Source organism: Tyto alba, unplaced genomic scaffold, assembly GCF_018691265.1.
Source record: "Tyto alba isolate M040663 unplaced genomic scaffold, T.alba_DEE_v4.0 Super-Scaffold_40, whole genome shotgun sequence".
Classification (NCBI taxonomy): domain Eukaryota; kingdom Metazoa; phylum Chordata; class Aves; order Strigiformes; family Tytonidae; genus Tyto; species Tyto alba.
Genome location: NW_024881316.1, coordinates 34,239,207 through 34,261,507, shown reverse-complemented (window position 1 = coordinate 34,261,507; position 22,301 = coordinate 34,239,207). Strand labels below are relative to the sequence as shown.

The 22,301-nt window shown below is 37.8% G+C and overlaps 1 protein-coding gene across 1 annotated transcript in view; it reads right to left on the bottom strand.

The window, feature by feature from the left end:
* Window positions 1-22,301, bottom strand: part of TAF1B (TATA-box binding protein associated factor, RNA polymerase I subunit B) — a 50,847-nt gene that overhangs the window by 3,331 nt on the left and 25,215 nt on the right. Inside the window, exons 9-14 of the mRNA XM_042803247.1 lie at window positions 9,704-9,851; window positions 7,383-7,560; window positions 7,040-7,086; window positions 4,172-4,262; window positions 3,661-3,731; window positions 1,420-1,645 (exon numbers count right to left, since the gene is read on the bottom strand). Of these exons, the coding sequence (XP_042659181.1) occupies window positions 1,420-1,645; window positions 3,661-3,731; window positions 4,172-4,262; window positions 7,040-7,086; window positions 7,383-7,560; window positions 9,704-9,851 (761 nt within the window). The remainder of the gene's footprint in view (window positions 1-1,419; window positions 1,646-3,660; window positions 3,732-4,171; window positions 4,263-7,039; window positions 7,087-7,382; window positions 7,561-9,703; window positions 9,852-22,301) is intronic.

Here is a 22,301-nt window from a genome sequence, read left to right as displayed (position 1 = left end):
TACATGTAAAAGCCAGTTATTTTCAAGAGGAATATTTAATGTTTTAAAAATCAGGAATGTATTGCTAAGACTCTGTAGGGGCTATTGCTCTCTTAAGCATGCCACTTAGAAGTATATACCAGATAAAGATTTAAGACGTTATTCAATGCACTAATGAAATCCCATTTCACATTAATGTAACCTGACCTCTTTTCCAAAAAACACCCTTCAATTGCACACAGGAGAATTTCAGGAGAATCCGAGCCATCTGCAAAGCTCATCTTTTCCACCGATACTCACCAGTAGCTTCCTCTCCTAGATTAGAGTTTCTTGATATAACCAATGGCAGAACCAAAATCTGGAGTACGATCCAGAAACTGTATCTACGCTACCCAGGGAGTTTATGAGAAACACTATCTTAGGTATTTCCTATTCCTTGGAGTAAAGGCTGCTGAACTCCTACACTCCCTCAGCAGGGCTTCTGCTCTCTGTCTCTGGCCATAGCCCTCTGCCAGCACCCAACAAGTAGAAAACTCACCAATTTTTGCAGACACTTAGATATCCATATAACTTTGTACAAGGCTGGATTAGCTGGGCTATATCCTCCTTGCTGCTTAGGTCCTTTAAATAAAGTAAATATACTAACAAATAGCAGGACTGTTTTGATATACACTTAATTGGAAAAAAAAAATAATCCTTTTCACTTAAGACAACAGGATTTGGCAACAATTCTCTAGTAAAGACAGACACAAACTACTTCCTTAATAGCACAAAAATGTTTTCTTTTCCCATATTTCTTCTTTTACTTTTCCAGTAAAATAAGTTTCTTATTTTAATTTTCTGCTTGCAAAAAATGCAACTGTTGTTTGCCGATATGCTTAGATGAAATAGTGGTAAAGTCCTCCTCACTTGTAATTATTTTTTTTTTTTTTACAATATGTTCTGGAGGCATTAATTGCCTGCTTGTTTTAACTCTGACTGCTAATTTTAACTTTAATTTTGATTAAGGCCACCACAAAAGCAGTATAGTGATTTAGAATATTAATTTCCTATACTTTTTGGGAGGGGCAGGGGAGAGAGCAATAGAACTGTTTTACGATTCTCTGGAGAGCTATAGTACAAGTCTTTCTAAAATACTATGAAAAGGACATAAAGTGAATATTTGTATCTGGCTGCTATTCTTGCCATGTGACACTAGTTGTTGATTTTGTCTCATCTCTTCTCAAAAGCTCACTTTGATCACTCTTCATATTACAATTTGTCTACTCCCAATCCAAGACTAACCATTATGCACACACCCCTTTCTACAAATGATTTTAACTGTATGTGAATACATAGCTGTGTACACACCCAATATCTGTCATTTGTAAAAAATATATATATGGCACTTTACTTTCAGGAGAACTTTGCAAAATGTATTTAGCAAATGTGAATACTTACTTCTCATTACACAGTTTAAATGTACAGAGCCAATAGACAGTGTTCATGGGTCTAAGTAAACCACGTTTTTCTTGCAAAATTCCCTTCAGGCTATGCCCGTGAAAACAAAGCTCATCTGTGTTTTCTTCAGACCAACTTAACAGAAAACTTGAAGGATTTGGCTTTTCAGCAGGTTGCACTGAACCAGACAGCTTGCCAAACTGATTTTGTAAGTTCACGACTATTCCTGTACAAATAGAAATGAAAAAAAAAAACAAGGCAAAAGTATTATGTATTAGAATAATATTTAGGGGTGATTAATACGGGAAGAAATAGGTATTTGTGCCTTTTTTTCTTTCTTTTTTTCTTTAAGAAACCTTGAGGATTTTGAAAGATAATTCAAAACGCCATGTCTTTCAAACCTAATGATGTTAATACAGGGGCACTCCAAAAGCATTCCTCCAAGTAAAACCTATAAAATCTATTTGATACTGCTGGTATTTTTATGCTGATAGAAAACATATGCCAGGATGCCTTCTGATATATTTACCTGGTTGTATGCTATCTCTCAGAGTGGCTAAGATTTTTTGAGTAGTTTCCTGTGAATCAGAATTATGGAAGCCTGGTTTCATAAACACACAGATTTAAGGTTAAGCTTTTCATAGTGCAAATTTAAACTGGAAAAAAAAAAAAGCACAGAAAAACTACTCCACCTTTCCCCACTGCTAGTGACAGAATGACAAACTTTCCTAAGTTACTGAGGTTGAGAAGGGAAAGAAGGTGTGATGATAGAACAGCACACACAATATGACTGCCGAAGCATTGTTTCCCTAGGATAAAAAGCAGCTTAAAACCCACGGTTGTTGGAACTTCAACTTCATTTTGTTACCTGTATCTAAATAAACTCTTTCATAAACTGGGAAAAAAAGCGAAAAAGACATCCTAAAGTAATGCAAGGACTGGGAAGCTTATCTTTCAAGATGATACTAAAATCTACAATCAAAAACAAAGGCTGAGGAAGGTTTCTAAAAGGCTGTATCTGGCACATAAGTGTTCTGGAGCACTCTCTGTCTCTACTATTTCAAATTTCTTTTAAGATGAATCTTGACCAGTTATAATGGCATTCTGCGATATTCCTGCTTGCAACAGCCAGTGGTAAAGCTCCATAATCTAAATGGTCCTCTTCTAGCTCCAAGAGAAGCAGAGCCAGAAGAGGAATCTAGAGCACCACAGAAATGACAAACAATCACAAACTCACTTTTTCTTATAAACGCAGGAATTAAAGGGCATCTGAGCAAATAATCTGCCTGAAATAAACAAACATAAAAATGTTTTTCTATGTAATGTGACTTGACTGCAGGATCATCCCTACCAAATTTTGAAGAGGAAGAACATTCAAAAAACCCCAATTAAATTCTTGAAAGAAAAATCCAACATGAGTCATTCAAACCAAATAGAATTATACAACTTGTTTAGAAGTCCCTGAACCAGCCATTTCCAGACAGTGGAAGGGTATATAAAAGGAAAAATATTACTCGCCACAATTAACATCTCTCTCCAAGTATCTGCTGCTTACTAGATACTATCAAATGTAGAATGAAGAACTTCAGATCTAATTTGGTTGAATAAAATTCTGGTTTTCCATATTTCCACAGATAAGAGGGGTTTTTACTGTTTTGTCTGTTTGCTTTTATGTCAATGTAAAACCCAGTAATTTCTTATAAGTACTTCTAGAGCTACTAAAACAGACATACCTGCATTCTGACCGTGTATAGCTAGCTATTCAAGTAAAGTCACGTTCAGACAAACCTTTCTCACTCTCACTTTCCATAGAAGACTGCAAGAAGGAGTAGGGGAGAAGAGGGACACTCAAGGTCTACCAAAGGATATGAGAAAGTAAAGGAGAAAAGGTACAGGAAAGCCATGGAAGACCAACAACAATTCACAAAGATCACAGCTCAATAAAGGCAGCTGACAAACCACTGAAGATGAGGACAGAGTACTCATTCTGAGATGTGTTTCAGTCGGTCATTAGGAAGACTGGCAAAGGCAGTTTCAGTTAAGCATGAGGAAAGTGTCTGTCTGAAGAATTCCAGCCATGGATTGTAAAATAGTACTACATTAATTGTACCCAGAGATGAAAGAGAGAAGAGAAAGTATTTTGATATGTAAATGTTATCACAGTCAGGGTTGCAGATTTTCTATGATGGGAAAAACTGGAGCAGATTTCTGCATTGCTGGGAAGAAGCAAAGTTTACTTACGTCTTCTCTTAAGAACTTTAGACTTCATCTTGTCTGAATAAAACAGTGGCTTGTCGCATCTCCACAGATACCTACCAGTAAGAGACTTAAGAAATGTTAAGAAAAAGAAAGCCGAAGCAAACGAGTAGTTATTTCTTACCAATACTGCTAGAACTATTAAATTAAAATCAAAATAATCTAATGGTTAGTGCTATTAAAAGCTACTGTGCCCCCAACACATTTGGGAAGTCTTTTTTCAGAGTAGGCAAACTGAGGCTAGATTTACTGTAATCAGTTAATTGTTCAGCTGTATAAGCTACTTGTCACAGAAAGTAAGCATTTAATTAATATGCTGGATAAACATTATGAGTGTAAACAGAAAATTAAGATAGAGATTTAATCGCTCTATTCACCCAAGCTTGATGGATGGAAATATAGAGTAAATTCCTAACCTTTTTAATTTCTGTGGGGCTCAGGATTTCATGTAAAACTGTCTACCTTAAAAAAGAAAAAGTACTTTAAAACTTCTTACTTGGCTTTTCTTTCATCCAGTTTCTTTTGCTCCACATCCAAGGAACATTTTAGCACCCAATACCACTTTTTGAACTCAAAATATGGACCATCTGAATAAAACAGACACATTTTAGGTTGGGAATAAGTAAAAGAAGTGAGTAGTACACAGAAGGTGGCCTCCATGCAGTTAGACCCTGAGTCTTCCACCTGTATCCAAACCTATCCTGAATTCTATGTGCTTAAAGAAAACATACGCGATCTAACCATTCTGTAAGAAAGAGAAATGCAGAAACACAGTGAAAGAACTGCATGTCGTAAAAAGTGCAAAGAAGCCCCTGAGCTCTGAATAGATTTCATAGATTTAACACAATTCAAACCTCTTCCCTCCTTTCTGAAAGTTAAGCCTAGAAACTACATCCTCTCTACCAAATGAACTATATTTCCACAGCGTGAAGTAGTCTTCACCTGTCTGAAAGTTGACTTCAAGGAATTAATGAAACTATACATTAAACTTAGGTTTAAACAAGCTCAGATGTAATATTTCAAGAAATTTTATCAACTCCCTACTGTCTACCCTACTACCCATGAAACCTTACAGGGCTGGAAAGATAAACCAGACAATTGTGTCCACTTTGTATTAGTGGCCCATGTTTTTGAGCACAGGAACATCACTCATTGGTATGTGAACAAATATTCACCAGCACAATGGAAAATGTTAAGGCATACGGCATTCTAGCAGCACATTTATTATCGATGCTCCAAAGAGGCACAGGACTGAAGTAGACCAGCTGGGTACAGTAAGTATAAGAAAACCAAATAGAACTACGGTGTAGATTTATGTATTTAAAATATAATAAACTCTTATATCAGTGGGTGGATTATCTGCACTGTGAATTAACCAGGCTTTGCATTTCCCCATTACCCCAGCTGCACTGCATCCCATGCTTGCATCATACTTAGCTTTGCCAGCTAGCTGTTTAAACTGTTTTGAAGGTGAATATACAGTTCTTATAATCAAGCTTATGTAAGTTTTGTATGATCTGCATTTTTGCTATTTAGGTTATCCTGCCACAGGATGCCTTAGATACTAGAAATATCAATGGACTCAAAAAGCAACAGACAAATGAAGGGAAGAAAGACCCTTCAGTAGTTCTTAAAATCAAAGGTGTGGACTCATTTTATAAACTCCGTAAACACAGAGGTTTAAGTAAGTACTCCTAAGCTGCTGGAAAGGCAGTTGGGGGGAGGCAGGGGTTAGAAATTTTTATTAAACTTCATATGAATTATTAAGCATCTGTCACAAGCAAAACCACTGTCAGAGATATGATGCGACACTATAATAACCATTTACCTGGCCACTGTTAATCTGATGTTCATATAGCTGAGCTGACTGGAAAATACACAGCTCTGTCATACACACATACATATACACATCTCAAGCACATGTTTTACTTGAACATAAACCATACTGTGTATGTGTGCAGTTCATAGAACATACACACACTAACACACTAGGTAACTACAACTATCTACTCTACAGCTTCCAGACTGTCTTGAAAAACTGTAGGAGCTGAAATACTATTTTTTTAATTAAAAAAAAAAAAAAGACTAGAGAAAGGATAGTTAAATTGACAGTGGAGTCACCATAAATTGGATCTTTAAAACTCAGTATTAACCATTATTCATTTCAGCACGCTAACTTTGGGAAAATGCCAGAGGCAGTTTTGAGCTCTGGCACTAATCAGTGCTCTAACAGAAATTCTCCCATCAGCTCTGCTGCACAGCTCCTTAATGTCACCTCAACTTTTTAAGGACAGGGACAACAGAAAAGAGCATATGGATCATTTTGCACCAGGAGATTTTAAAGGAAAACAGTGGGCAAAGAATAAGCTGATAATTCCCAAGGGCAATGAGACTTGTTAATAAGAGAGAAACCCCATTAAGACATTAATGACTTTGAGCCTCAGCTTGTAAGCAGTTGCACAACTTCTCATCACTATTACGTACTTCAAGTTTTCAAGGGAAATGAAAAGGAAAAAAAAAAAAATCCGAAGTAAGTTTGTGTACCCACTTGAAAATGAGAATTACCAGTTTTAGTTAACAGTGACAACTATCTCTAGATATAGCAGTAACTGTGCTTATGCATGGCTAACACTGATTTTATTATTGACTTAAAAAAAAAAAAAAAAAAAGTAACAGAAGGGTCAGAATGGACCCAAAACTGAATCGAAGGCTTAATAGATAAACCTCTGTAATACATCTCTGATCTTATCTTCAACTGTGATCTGGATCACACCATGGAACATCCTCCTGAAGATTTCTGATCTTTGATTTGGTCTTTTTGCCCTCAAAGAACCATGTTCACGCCATTATCTTCTCTATCTTAATTGCTGCTAGCTTTTCCACACTCTCTCAGGATTATTTGGACTAAGAAAATAGATTACATCTGAAAAATGTTACACACTAAGACATTTTATTTAACAAGACTAAACAAGTTTGGATTTTATCATAAAGGTGGTTTGATGCCCTTAATAAGTATCTGCTATTTACGATCAAAGTGCATTCCCTCTTTACTGCATATCCACTCATCTTCACCTAGCACGCATAAAATTCTAAAGCAAGAGGCAAAGATGCACAAGAAGCAGAAAGGTATTTATCAAAATGTGTACCAAATTCCCCTGTCCAGTACAATAAGAATTATGCAAGTAAATTGAGACAATTTTACTTTAACAGGTTCTACTGTTTTCTTTGAATAAAGATTTGCCCGAAAAGAATAAATGACAAAAACATATTTTAATGATCAATAAGACAAGCCTTTCTAAGCCTGATTACAAAGTCGTTTCATTTACAAAATCATAAAACTGCTTCTGCTAGAATATTTATGTACCTTCTTTGTTATTTTTATATCTTTCTTCAGCAAAGTCTGAAAGTAACCTGAAGAAGAAAAAAAAAACAGGCTATTTTGTCGATCCAAATACTGCACTTTTCACATGAAGTTCAAATACAACTGACAAGAATTACACTCTAATTTTATTCTAAGTTTCAGATACAAACATCTGATTTTTAAAAATAAGTAATACTTAATGGCTTCAGGTTCATGTTTTATGTTACTGAACTTAACTGAGATTCAAATCCTATATACTTAATATTACTAAAGAAAGAACGATCCAAGACAATAATTTGCACTATTTGAAATTTGGACTTTGTTAGAGATTTGGCTATACACTTACCATTCATAGTGATCATTTAATAAAAACAATAATTTGAGCACAACTACAATAACTGCTGCAGCAAGAATATCGTATTTCACTTTTCTTCTTGTCTTATCTCCAGGCACAAGAGTCAGGAAATCCACTTCTCCAATACCGATCTTTTTTACCACTCGACAAGTCCAATTATGCAATTCATCTGATTAATGCAAATAAAAGTATAAAATGAATATGTTGAGACAAGCTGGAAGTACTTTTACAGTGCAAATGTGTTGGTCATTTGAGGAAAACAATGCTTAGGTCTTTTAGGACCATTAGACAGCAATTTTTTTCAGACTGAGAAGTATTTTTGTGTATTTTTAAAGATACCAGGCCACCTTCACTGTGTTTACATGGGAAACAGTCATGACTCATTATACATTCACATGGAGGGGAAAAAAAATAAAAAAATCACATTATTAATAGTGTTTTGATGTTGCTTGAATGATGCTGTTAGATCATCCTGAACGTTGTTGTAGGAAAGCCTATCTTAAATCTACACATAGTTTCAAAAAAACCCCCAAATCCAAAAAATTGTCACTAACTTTTTTCCTACACATTGACTAAACATCCATGCAAGGATGGATTCAGTACTGCAAAGAGGAACAGGGGCTAACTTTGCAGAAGCTAGTTGGGTATGAACAAGAGCCTCATCATGTCAGGGCGGCTCTTGCTGCTACCCTGACAAAACCTGGCTGAGGTACAGACAATCCCAGCCTAGGTTAAAACTGACTTTACACTGTAAAGCCTAATCATACCTGCTAGCACAGGTAATGTCAAAAAGATACAACTAGAGCCCCATGAGCAGCAGTATGATATCTATATAGTGTCTTACTACTCTATGCTTATTTTTCACAGATACAAATCCCCCAAATTTCTCACCTTTCCTGTTCAGCAAGAAATACAGGAGTTGATTACATCACCATCAGATTCCACAAAGGTTAGCAACGAATGACTAAGTACAACCTTAATCCAGCTATGCTTTATACTCTCTTGCTGCTTACAAAGAGTTCACTAAGAACTCATTTTTAATCCTCTTGTACATAACAGTAAAAGTTAAACAAAATCTGGAAACCAAATTTTCTTACAAATAGTGTCAGTATATTTTCTTTTATTTCAGACACTTAAAATGGCCTTCTTACTGATATTTGGAGTCCTAAGAAACACTGCCAATTCATTGCTTGCTTTATTTCTTTAGGAGTTTAGACAACAGTAGTCATTTTTAAATGTGTAAAAAAATGATTCTACATGATAAAAAGCTTAGTTGCAAAGAAAAAGTAAAGGACAATATATTCTTCAACACTAATTTCTAAAAGGTACTTAGCTTTGTATTTCTCTGTAATAAATCTGGAAGTGCCAAATTTCTAGCTTTTTCTTTGATTCAGTTGATACTTTAAAATCTGAAAAATAATGTGATCCTCTGTAAGATCACAACACTGGTGTAGAGCCACAAAATCAGAATTTCTACTCTGGAATTTTACCCCTAAATCTGTTGGTTCTCTTCTCATTCAACTGTAAGTAAACAGAAAAGCCAAGTAGCTTTATTCAACGTAACTAGTTGCAAAATAAAACAATAACCTCCCCAACTATTAACTGTTGGAATGCTTTTGAGTAAAAAAAAAAAAAAAAAAAAAATTCATGTAGAGGCTATCTGCCTGTATAACTCATCTTCAGAGACAATGGTATTTTATAGAAAGTGTGGTAGCCCAACAGACAGTTCATATGCTAGGATCTACTGGTCTTTCTTTGGCAATCCAATATTAAAGACTTAATTTTAGGATAAACAAAAATACTTAATATTTATGCGATATACAATTTCAAAACTAAATCAGAAATCGAGATAGCAGCTGATTTGTCACACAGCATCACTTGTTAATATTAAAATGCTAATATTCAATATTATAAAATATACAGTCAATATTGTATATAATTCCAGTGCTAAGCAATCAGATCCCAAATTCATGAATCATTTAGATAAAGTTAATAAGTCACACAAGTTCAACTAGCGCCTCTTAGTTTACAGGGATACTGAAAGAGCTGAAATGAAGTATGCACTCCACAACCTTAAAAAGCCAGCACCAGAGTGCCCCTGCATATCTGGGCCTATAATGCATATTCTAAATGTTTAATGAAGCTGCTTTCTATAGACATTATCTTTCAGTTCAAGCTTAAATGGGTATAAATTAGAAGGAAAAGAGTAGGCACTTTGAAAGTAGTAATTTAAGTATTAATTTAAGTATTTTTGCTAGAGTTTAATAAACCAAAGAAAAATTTTATCAGTTTGGGTTTGGGAAAATATTTACCAGGTAAATTAGCTTCCATCAAGTACTTCATGCACAACATGTCTGGATGAAGAAAGCAGCTGTCTGTTATATCTGGAAAACGAGGCAGGTCTAAAAATGCTGCAAGCTCAAGCATTTTGTTGTATACCTCTTCATATTCAGGCCATGACTGAAAGACAGGGTTAGAGGGTGTTATACATTTGCTCTATTACCATATTTGTTAATGATTTTAAACTGGTTATCAATGTTAAATTCTGTATTATTTAATACAGAATTAGTTATACAGTCTTTTAGCACTCTCTATGACTAAACACATATGCAAGAATGGAGCCAGACTGCAGTATTGCAAAGAGAAACGTGCTAGCTTTAAAGCCCATGAAATACATAAGGAACAAATAGAAAATTGCTTCAGACCTGCAATGAACCCACTAACTTTTTTGTGAAGTGATCATTATGCCTCTAGATGCTCCAAAATTGAAAGAGCATTAAAAAAAAAAAAAACAAAAACAAAACCAAAAACCAAGTGCAGTTTAGGGTGAACTCTACAGAGCGAAGAGATCACAGCACCACAGAAGGGTGGAGGGTGGCAAGGCCTGCTTGAGATCACGGGGTCCAAGCCCCCGCTTGGGTCAGCTTGAGCAGGCTGCCCAGGACTGCGTCCAGTCAGATTTTTAATACCACCGCAGTTGGGAGCTTCGCAAGGTCTGTGGGAAATCTGCTCCAGTGTTTTAACACCCTCGCTGTACAGAAGACAAAAGGTTTTGTTTTACCTTATGCTTAAATGGAATTTCTTGTATTTCAGTTTGTGCCCATTTTCTCATCCAGTCACTGGATACCACTAAGGAGGATTTGGTTTTCCTCCTTTGCACCCTCCTGCAGGTATCACACCATACCCTCCCTCAGTCTTCTCTTCTCCATCTCCAGGCTGAGCACCCCCAGCAATCTCAGCCTCCCCCCGTTTGTCAGACACTCCACTTCATCATCTTCATGGCCCTTTTCTGGGCTCACTCCACTGTGTCCATATCTCCTTTGTCCTGGGGAGCCCAGAACTGGACCCAGTACTCCCTATGTGTCTCACCAGTGCTGAGTACAAGAAGGATCACCTCCCTTGACCTGCTGGCAGTGCTCTGCCTAATGCAGCCCAGGATTATGTTGGTGGTCTTTGCCACAAGGGCACATTGCTGGCTCACGTTCATTTTGTCCACCAGAACTCCCAGGGCCTTCTCTGAAAAGCTGATTTGCAGCCTGTCAGTCTCCCAGCATGTGCTGATGTCTATGGTTATTCTGCAATGCATATTTATGTATTTATTTACCGTATTTATCAACAAGAATGTGATCAGTATGAGGCTGACAGACCTTTAGTTCCCCAGATCCTCCTTCCTGCCCTTCTTGAAGACAGGGGTCTGTTTGCTTTCTTCCAGTCCTCAAGAAACTCCCCCAGTCACCATAACTTTTCAAAAGTTATTGACAGTGGCCTTGTGATGACACCAGCCAGCTCCCTCAGCATTTGTGGCAGCATCCCATCATGGCCCATGAACCTTCATACGTCCAGTTTTCTTATATATTCCCTAACCTGCTCCCTCTCCACCAAGGGTAAGCCTGCCTTCCCCTAGACTTTGCCACTGGTTTCAAGGACCTGGGATTGCTGAAGGCTGCTCCTACCAGCAAAGACTGAGGCAAAAAAAATATTCATCACCTTAGCCTTCTCCTTGGTCTTTGTGACCATGTTCCCATTCCCATTCAGCAGGTGGCCCACATTCTCTAGAACCTTTCTACAGAATCTTTAATATAATCTCATTTTAAAAAAAGATTTAGTTCCATATATGCATATTTATTCATGAAAATAAATCTCCAGTTCTCTTTTCGAAACTATTGACTGCATGAATAAAGTTCTTCCAAATTCTGCTGAGATTTTACTGCTAGAGGAGAATATAACTTACAGATTTTGACATGCTTATTCATAATGAACTCAGCAGGACCTGAAGTTTGCGTAAGTATGGACTGTAAGATTTGACCTTAATTTCTTAATACCTGAACTGTTTCATTAAACATTCTTATTTTTCTATATTTGGAATGATTACTTGAATTTACCTCTTAAAGTAATAGCTTTCAGCTGTTCAGGCTACTTCACCATTTAAAGCATATAAAAGCAATGCTTTTTCTGCTTTAGTTGGTGGTTCTAATTCATCAGAGCACTTTACTATGTACTCATATTTTATCAAGTCGATTTGTGCATAAGGTACTTTCCTTTAATAGGAATTTGTCAGGGGTTTACACTTTGTCCACAGGTTCAAAACTTTCCTGAACAAGAGTGAATTCAGGCTTCTAGTTTTCTTACAGACCAGAATAAAAATAGAACAATCATGTTTACAGCAACAAGACTGAAATAATGTTTTTATTCAGTCATTTTGCTTCATCTATTTTAATATAAGCTACATAGCTAATGCTCAAATTTTATTTTTGAATGGTTGCCAACATTTCATTTTCTTTTTTTAAATGATCTCCCCTCAGACTGCAGTTCAGACTTGCTTAACTGCATGAACACATGCTTAAGCAAATGAATAATTCTGCTGTCACTATTACACATGCAACCTTTTCTAACAGTTAGGAAGTTGTATCATGTTCATTATATTTTCTAAACAGTGTTAAAAATTGGCTTAGACTGCTACAGGACTATCTTGAGAAACAAGAAAAACACGCATTACCAGACTTCTACAGACCAGGCTCACAGTACTTTCCATTCCTCTTAAAAAGCAGTGCTAAATTCAATACCAAGACAATCTTGGAACAAAACCTGAATTTCATGTAACTTCTCTTGAGCATATATGGAGAAAAATTAAAGTCCCAAATAATTCAAATAGATGCATTACATAAATACTATGCCTAATTAGATATAAAGGAAATATGTTTTTCCCTTTAATGAAAAGCAGTTGAATTAGTAGCTTCTTAATAATGTACCACAGATGAAAATAAATTAAGACACTGGGAATTCAGTCATCTGAAGCATTCCCATTCTCAAACATTAAACTATCACTAGTGAAGTTATCTGAACAGTCTACTTTAATAGAGAGATACTTTCAGGAATATAGCTCTTAATTGGAGGACTCAAGGTAGACACCTGTATCACCTTATACCTGAGCTTCTCTCACTGTATCAGGATATGGAGACAGCTTTCCTATCCTAGGTACTAGCGAATCATCCCTTCCTCCTCACGCCCAACAGCGACTTCTGTTTCAAAGCTTGTTTGCAATTTAGGGAAGGTGATTTGATTCTTCTTCAAAATGGCTAGAAAACACTCTGCTTTGCAATGACAACTGATGCTTGTTTTTTTTTTTGAAGAGCAAACACAAGTGGTGTAAAAACTACAAATAGAAATTAATACCAAGACACTACCAATTGGCTTATTTTAAAAAGAGTGTTAACAGACAAAAAGTGTTCTTAGTTGATGTGTGTTCCTAAAGGGATGTAAACACAGCTGGGATGTGCAGATCTAGGAAGAGCATACTAGTCCAACATAAAGATCAACCAAATCGATTGCTACTTGCCAGGGCTTAACCCCCTAAACTCTGAAACATTCACTGTAGTACTTATGTTTCTACAACACAGTGCTGAGTCACGACGATGCAAGTTGAACCAAACACCATGCTGCCAGGAGTACACAGTAATCTCTTGAACTCTAAACTGCAAGCGTAAGCTGGATCCAACACAAGATCACATCTCAGTAGGACGCATCATGGCAAGGGGCTGAAGGCTGAAAGGTTGAGGACTGAAGAGACCATAGACTTACTTCAGTAATCAAGCACTGATAATTCTCACCAGTCACCACATAATCTGCTCATACTCTCTAATTCTGAAACAGCTGTGAGTTCATACAGCAAATCTCCTATTCTGCAAACTTTCATACATACCAGGAGGGTTAAAACAGAAAGAACACCCAAATTCCACACAACCCTCATAGCAAATGTTAGGACAATATTAAGAAAAAGCAAGATACAGCAAACAAATAGCATCAAAATTAATGAAAGGTATCACCCTCTGCGTAGCTATGTATCTCTGCCAGAAGAAAAGAACCTGATAAACCAAGTTGCACTGAAAGTCGACCAGCAAATCCACTGGGAAAGCAAGATCCAGAGCTGGGGCCTCACTCCTGCAGGTAAAAAAACTCTGCCTCCAGCACCCCATGATTAAACCCCAAGGGAGGAGTACTTGGACAAGAGAGGACCGTGTTAGATCATATGCCACATGCTCTCCAAGTATAACTTTCACTTATCCAATCCTACATGAAAAATTTTTGTGTTACCTATTTCCAAGTTGTATTTCTGTGCTAAATATTAGGACAACTCCCCTGTCCATCAGCACATGGAGTTACTGAGCTCTCACCTTGTTTCAAGAACCTGGGAAACACTATACATTTAAAATCCATGTACAAACCCTTGAGGGCACTTACTAATTTCAGGAAGACTGACAGAAAATCCTGCCACCTGCTAGCCTTTTGAGGTGTTTCACAAACTGGGATTTTTTCAAGACTGATCAACAACACTGACAGAGTCTATAAATTGTCTAGATTGGGTACAGAGGTTACCGAGAATTTTTCTTAACAGCTTTGTCTTTAAAATCTTTGTATCTTATTCCCACATGCGACAAATGCGGTAGCTTCAGGTCTTCTCCAGAAAGCAGTACAGAAAATTAATACCACTTGAGGATACTTTTTCTTTTCTCCCCTCACCGCCCCCCCCCAACTTCAGCTGAGCATAGGATAACAAAATACACAGTGGTGAGTCGGTGAAGAAGTGTTTAGAACAAGATTTTCACGATGATAAATATTCATTAGACTATTTAAAATCAGTTGCCTTTATCTTTCAAAGTTACATGGAATTTTTCACCTGTATTAGAAAAGAACAAGCTGGTTTTCAGAAGCAGATGAGCCAAACTATTAGCATGATAATCAGATCACAGTAACAGGTAATTGTTTTGGGTAAGCCAAGATTGCAGCCTCTCCTACTTGTTTGGACAATATCAGAATGTTGCTGATCAACAAGTAGAAAACAGTATGCACTGGCTGGCTTTCTAGATTAATTTACAGGCTCCATAGTTTCTTATTTTTAAATGTGGTCTGACTGACTCTCTTCTTAGATGACTGTATAAGCCGTTTCCTTCTCCTGTATCAGGACAACATCCCAGCAGGCATTACTTACATATTCACAATTCAGTTTATTTTACTGTGATAATACTCTATCCTTTCTGAAACTAATTCATTATAGAGTTAAGTTCTCACTTTTATATTTTTTCCATCTCCATCCTCTTCTGTTCAGTACTTTTTTTGCAGCACAGTTCCCCTCCTCATCATCCTTCTACCTGTGAACTTCCATTGCATGGACCCTTTTTTCCCATGCCTGCACATTCTCTAAGGCTCTACCTCCATCTGTGTTGCTCACGTTCAGCAGTGAACATCTTTCCCAAGTGATTTTTGTAATGATTGGAATCTAATAAGGTCCAACTTAATTTTTTCATTATTGGCTTTTTTCATTATTGGCCTCTGGGAATCTTTGGCATTTTGAGTTTGGATATGCTTGTAATTACCTAAAAACCAGCAAGGCTTCATCATTTTTAAGATGGCAAAATTCAACCTAGACTAAGTTTGAAAAAGAGTATACCAAACTTCTTAGAAAATGGATTAAGAAATAAATTTAATTTGAAGTTCTGGAAAACATCAAGTTATGAGGGTTGGAGAAGGGGTTTCTGCAACACAATCCAGAATTTTGGTTCAATCCTTGTGTAAAGCAAGACACACCCATAAGCCAAAAGACATTTATAGTAAAAGCAACAAACCAAATGGTAAACATCTTTGAATGCAGCCTTACATTGAAACACGCAGGAACCCAAGTTAGCTTTAAATTTACATAAGGCAAAATTATGTACCAACGAGTACAGCTGTCGAGTGCTCTGTGGAGTCCAGTTCACCTTATTTTGCTTCTGTTGCTCAACTGTTCAGATATATCTGGTTGTCTGCAGCAGAAGTCTGATGAGGGACGATGCCAGCCCCAGTGCACGCAGGTTACATAAAAGAATTGACAGTAAAGACAATAACTGTATCAGCTGCAAAATTTACACCCCAATTAAGAGTTTAAATCTGAATGAAATGACCTTGTGAACCAACTGTTACATACTAAATCCTTAACGTAGTTGGCAAACCTAAACTCCTAGATTGCTAAAGATTTGTTTTTTTCATGTTTTTTTGTGTACTGTCACAGTACTACCAATCTGGCTACCTCACATATCAGTGAATCTTCCTGATGTATATTTTTCAAACAACGTTTTTTCCCCCCTCCCTAACCTTTATCTACCCCTCAGGGTCCATCACCACCCCACATGGAACAGCAGCAAACTCATGCAGCAGCCATCACACAAATTGAATGTGCTTTAACACTGTGTATTATTATGAATACAAACTAAAAAATAAGCAACACTCACTAAAACTTTTTTGCCATCTAACCTAGTTGGAAAAAAACTAATGTACTCAACTCTGTTGCACAGTCAGATTCTGTGTAGTTTCTTCAGAAACACCTTCTTTGCCAGAGCACAGGGTATACAGAAAAGACATATGCAATGTTTAAAGGGAATCTTTAAAGGTCCCTTCCAATCCAAACCATTCCATGATTCTATGCCATTATAAGCGCTGTTACCACTGCTGTATAGAAATGTCCCAGACTTGTGAATTGCTGGCAAGTGTGAAAGCACGCTGGGAAGAACCACTGCACCCTGCTCCTACATCCTTTCCTAGCTCACCATGAGAAACAGGAGACCAGATACAATGAGCCTCGAGTCTGACTTGGTGCAGCCATTTTTATGTGGACTAAATGAGCAGATGTATTTCTTCAAACCCTGACATCCATGAATCATGTAGAGATGCTGATGTAACAGTGAGAGGGTGTGCCTGGAATTATTAAAAGGGAACCAAATGACAAGAAGAACAAAGACGGGTGAAACTGCTACAACTCCATTTAGATAACTGCTAAGAAATACGCAGCTCATGAGACTTCTTCCACTAGAAAAGACATAAAGAGACCAAGCACACAATTAAAGTTGCTGCTTTACAAGCCTGCCATCAAGCAGAAAGGATAACTGAAAGGTTAAGACAGGAAAACTAAATGAGTTTGTCCACCTTGAAAACAGGCAGACAGTTTGCCCAAGTTATCTGCCTGGCAACAAATGGGCAGAGGAAAAAAAGAAAAAAAAAAAGCCGAAATAGCATTTCAGAATCACAGAAGTCACACTGGCAGCCTCTCTGTTGCTCTTTCCTTTGATAATTCTTTCAGCTGCAACAGCTACTATATCTTAAAATCCCAAATTACTCCTGATCATTGCTGCAGAGGAAGTGAGAAGGATCTTTGTATAGAACAAAAGATTAATTTTAGAACATGACTCAATAAACAACACTTACGCATTTTTGAGACAAAAAAAAAAAAATCTAGGTGTGCTAGGATATTAGACTGCATTAAATTGACACAGGCAGTTTTTACTGAAGAATTCAAGACGGCATGTGGATGAGCCAGCAACCCACACACAAGAGAAAAATCTAACTCAACATCTAGTACAGAGGTACATCCGGTACATCTTTACCCGGGGGAAGGGGGAAAAAAAAAAAAAAAAAAATTCATTGTATGCACAGCAGACCTTTTAATAGGCTACTTTCAGGAGAAGCCATCTTTTTCATTACATGATTCCTGGCTAAAGTGTTTTTTAAATAAATTAGTTTCAATATTATTAAACCAAGAGAGACATGTGCTTGAGCATTAGCCTGTTCGTGCTCACCAGCTAACTAACAAGTATCACTTTTCTAAAAAATGTAGTCTTTTGCAAATGGATGGAGTAATTCAATAAGGAGCTGAACTGTCATAATGTAGTGAAATTTAAGAGTTTGGGAACAAATTTTATTGAATTTCATAAATATTTTGGTAGGTTTGTTTTCTTTCTTCATTAAGTAATGCTTAAAGACAGGTATAGACAAGCTAGAGTTTCTGTTACACAACAGCAAGCTCCCATGATAAACTTGATTACAATAACCCTTTCAGCAGTGAACTTCCTCCTCAGCTTTTTTTTTTTATTTAATTTCAAATAAAAGCCTCACCCTTGCTTCTTTTCATTCTGTACTACTTTCTATCCTGAACAAGTACTGCATGCACCTGTTAAAATGCACAAAAAAAATATATTAGACAGAAAAAAAATCCCACAGATAGAAAGACACCCACCCCCAACAAAACTAAGATTACAAGGTACCTCAAAACACCAGCAGACCAAAGCAGGAATTGCTGCTTGTTTTGGAAAGTAAAAGCAGCATAGCTGATTAGCAGAATTTGTATGGCTAGAATTTTATACCTCTTAGAAGATTTTTTAAAAATAAACAAGAATGACCGGCTTCTATCTTAATTTGAATTCTTTAAATAGTTACCACTTAAAAAAAAAAATCTTATGGCAATTAAGCTCATTCAAATTTTAGTCAGGAAAAGAGGCTCTTACACATCAGACCTTGAATGTTTTGAGAAAAGGGCCTCAGCAAACAGAGGAATATGTCTAAAAGCCAGTCTGGTGGATATACTTTCCAGGGAAGCTGAAAGCTATTGTCATTCCAGTCAGAAAATTCTGGGAGAAAACAGAGCAAACGTTTTGACCTGCATTCATGAGTTTATAAATAGATTTAGTCAGGAACTGTTTGAATCAGACCCAAACTAAAGTATAAATATGCAATCCACCAAAACTTGGTGTGTGAGACAAACCAAAGAGCAGCAGCCTCCTATGAGCTGCATGATGACTTGAAGACATGGGTATAGCCAGTAGCAGATTATTAAGTGATATGAAATCCTTCTGAAAAGGCAGTGTAAAAAAAAAAAAAAAAAAAAAAAAAAAACAACACAAAAAACACACAAAAAACCCCAAACACGGAGACAACTTCACAAGATTTAGGAAACCTTTGGGTTACCTCATGATGGTGCACAAACCCACCCTGTTGCCTCAGGCAAGTCTCTTTGCCCCAGTTTTCCACCTTGTGATAGAGCAGCACACCACCACCCCGAGAGCCCAGCCCTGGAGGAGCAGCCACCAGGCAGTCAAAGGCGCCTTCGTGTGACAAGGGGGAACGACCAGCATCAAAAGGAGAGAAAGAACCAAATGTTCTGCAACTGCGCTGGCTTCACATGGCGTGCACTAATGTAGGCTTAAGCTCCCACATTAAAGGAAGAAAAGGAAAAGATACACAGAGCAGCTCACTACTTTCCGCATGCTAAACTAAGATGCTATCTTGGTTTAGAAACAATATGAGATGAAATGATTAATGACTACACCCTAGTGCACTTATACATCAGTCTCAGTTAAAAGCAAATTCATTCCAGTAATTCCTAAATTCCATATGCTTAACTTTAAAACCTTAATCACTATTCAAAGTAATGAAAAGAAGATAGTATTAGCTTAATCTGTTCACAAATCCAAGACCTGTGCTTACTTTTAGGGCCAAACCAGAATTGCACAGAACAGAAAGCTGTTTAGAAATATTACAGGTAAAGTGTAAAACCCCTAAAGCTGCTGTCTCTGCCATTCCAGGATGGCTCCCCCCATAACCTAGAAATTATTTACTCTTACATGGCTTTTCATGTCTCCCTCATCGCCACGTTTCTAGGCCAGACTTCTCGCAAGCATTCCTTCCTCCTGGTGTTGCGATCATCACTACTACTCAACAGTAAGAAATTTTACAGTGTGAGCTTTTAAACAAGGAATTCCTTTAGTTCCTCCACCAAAACAAACCAAAGGATCACTGGAAAAATAAAAGCATGCAAAATATTTTTTCAAAAAGCAAAGTTTTTGCTTAATAAAACTGTGTAGGTTTCATTGCTTAGGATTCTTTGCCACAGGCTAGAGATACCCTTTAAGCAATGATTTTGCATATTTTTACCATTTAATCATTCCTTAACATTTTTCAAGTTGAATAAGAAAGATCCCCAGATCTCTAAATCTGAAACTTTAAAGGATGTTATTTAGTTCACCTAACTTAAAGGCTTGAACTATGCCTTTAAAGAGTAGTTGCGAGATAACTAGTTAATGAAAAATGAAGTTTTACGATCTTAAAAAAAGTCTCCCCAGAACACAAAAGCCACAGGCTGAAACCCTAACTGAAATCCCAGAATGAAAAAAAAAAAAACAAAAAGTGGCTGTATCACATCAGTCCAAAATGATCTGCTCAGCCTTGCATCACGCAGCAAGCGAGAGATGCGTAGGGAGGAATTTATGAACCAAGCAAGCCACAACACTACTAACAAAGGTCTGTCCAGCTTCACACCATTTGTGGCTGAGTCAGCAGTGAGATCTCTGTATTTTTTAGTTCCAGATCCCTTTCTCTTCATGGCATTTGTCTTGTCACTATCTGGCCCTTCTAACATCCAGAACATCCTAACATGAGTTACCCAACAAAACGTATGAAGCCACATTTCCTGCTGTTAGATTCTGAACCTGCAGACAAGCAACCTTTTCTGATACCTCCCAATCCTTGTATTGGAAGAATCACAGAATGGTGTGGGTTGGAAGGGACCTTAAAGATTATCTAGTACCAACCCCCCTGCCATGGGCAGGGACACCTTTCACCAGACCAGGTTGCTCAAAGCCCCGTCCAACCTGGCCTTGAACCCTTCCAGGGAGGGGGCAGCCACAGCTTCTCTGGGCAACCTGTGCCAGTGCCTCACCATCCTCACAGTAAACAATTTCTTCCTCATATCTAATCTAAACCTACCCTCTTTCAGTTTAAAACTGTTAGCCCTAATCCTATCACTACACTCCCTAATAAAGTGTCTCTCCCCACCTTTCTGCAAGCCCCCTTTAAGCACTGGAAGGCTGCAATAAGGTCTCTCTGGACCCTTCTCCAGGCTGAACAACCCCAACCCTCTCAGCCTGTCTTCATGGGGGAGGTGCTTCAGCCCCCTGATCATCTTCATGGCCTCATCTGGACCCACTCAAACAGGTCCATGTCCTTCTGATGTTGGGGGCCCCAGAGCTGGACACAGCACTCCAGGTGCAGTCTCATGAGAGCGGAGTAGAGGGGCACAATCACCTCCCTTGACCTGCCGGCTACGCTGCTCTGGATGCAGTCCGGGGCACAGCTGGTCTTCTGGGCTGCAAGTGCACACTGCTGGCTCAGTCAGTTTTCCATCCATTACAACCCCCAAGTCCTTCTCTGCAGGGCAGCTCTCAATCCACTCATCGCCCAGCCTGTATTTGTGTTTGGGATCGCCCGGACCCATGTGCAGGACCTCGCACTTGGCCTTGTTGAACTTCATGAGGTTTGCACAGGCCCACCTCTCCAGCCTGTCCAGGTCCCGCTGGGTGACATCCCTTCCCTCCAGCATGGCAACCACATCACACATCTCAGTGTCATCAGCAAACTTGCTGAGGGTGCACTCCATCCCACTGTCCATGTTGCCAACAAAGATGTTAAATTGCACTGGTCCCAGTGCAAACCCCTGAGGAGCACCACTTGTCACTGCTCTTCACTTGGACATTGAGCTGTTGACTATAACTTTTCAACTGCAACTATCCACCCACCTCCTCATCCACTGAGGGGGTCCATCTGTCAAATCTATGTATCTCCAATTTAGAGAGAAGGAGCTTGTGCAGGACACTGTCAGATGCTTTGCACAAGACCAGGCAGATGATGTCAGTTGCTCTTCCCTCACCCATCAGCGCTGTAACCCTGTTATAAAAGGCCACCAAATTTCTCAGGCACAATTTGCCCTTAGTGAAACCATGTTGTCTGTCACCAATCACCTCCTTCAAACAGTTCCCTCCTAAACACATTCTATAAACTATTGCCATATCTTCCTCTTAGTCACTTCTTCTTTATGTTGAAAAGTAAGTTGATAATATTGTTTCTTGTAGGAAAGTTGTCCTTACATTTGATGATCCTTGCTGTGACTCTGTACCTCTTACTTGTGCAACTTTGAGAAGAGAGACGGTAAGAAAAGCAAAAAACCCAACCAGAATTCCATATAGTACTTAAGATATGGGTGCATAATAGATTTATACATTAAGTTATTTGACCTCTATTTATTTATTACATGTCAGGAGTTACTAGAAAATTATTCCAATGTAACTGGGCTACAACAACTGCATGTTCAAAAAGAGCATCATGAAGGGATTACAGAAATCTGTATAATGAAGATCACACATATTTAAACTAAGGCTGGTACATGAACATAACAGCATTGATAACATCAGCTTTCAGAGAATGCTACAAATTGTATTCTTTAAAAAATAAAATCATTTCATATTTAACAATCATCATAGCATGGACAAATCTGTTAATTGACATGTACTTTGTGGGTATAGTCAGACACAAAACTGACATGGGTGGGAAAAAAGGTATACCTGTGTGATTTTTCATAGTAGCTCATGGGTCAATGAATTACCATCTTTTTTAAAAGAAAACCAAAAACTAGTGTGTAATGCTTATCTACTGTAATGCCACCACACAAAAAACCCAAAACTTGAATTGTATCTGCCTTTTAAGGCCTTCTCCTTCCCATTCAATTTTTCTTTACTTACTATAATTTTCTCCAAATAGACTCAAGATATTTTTTTA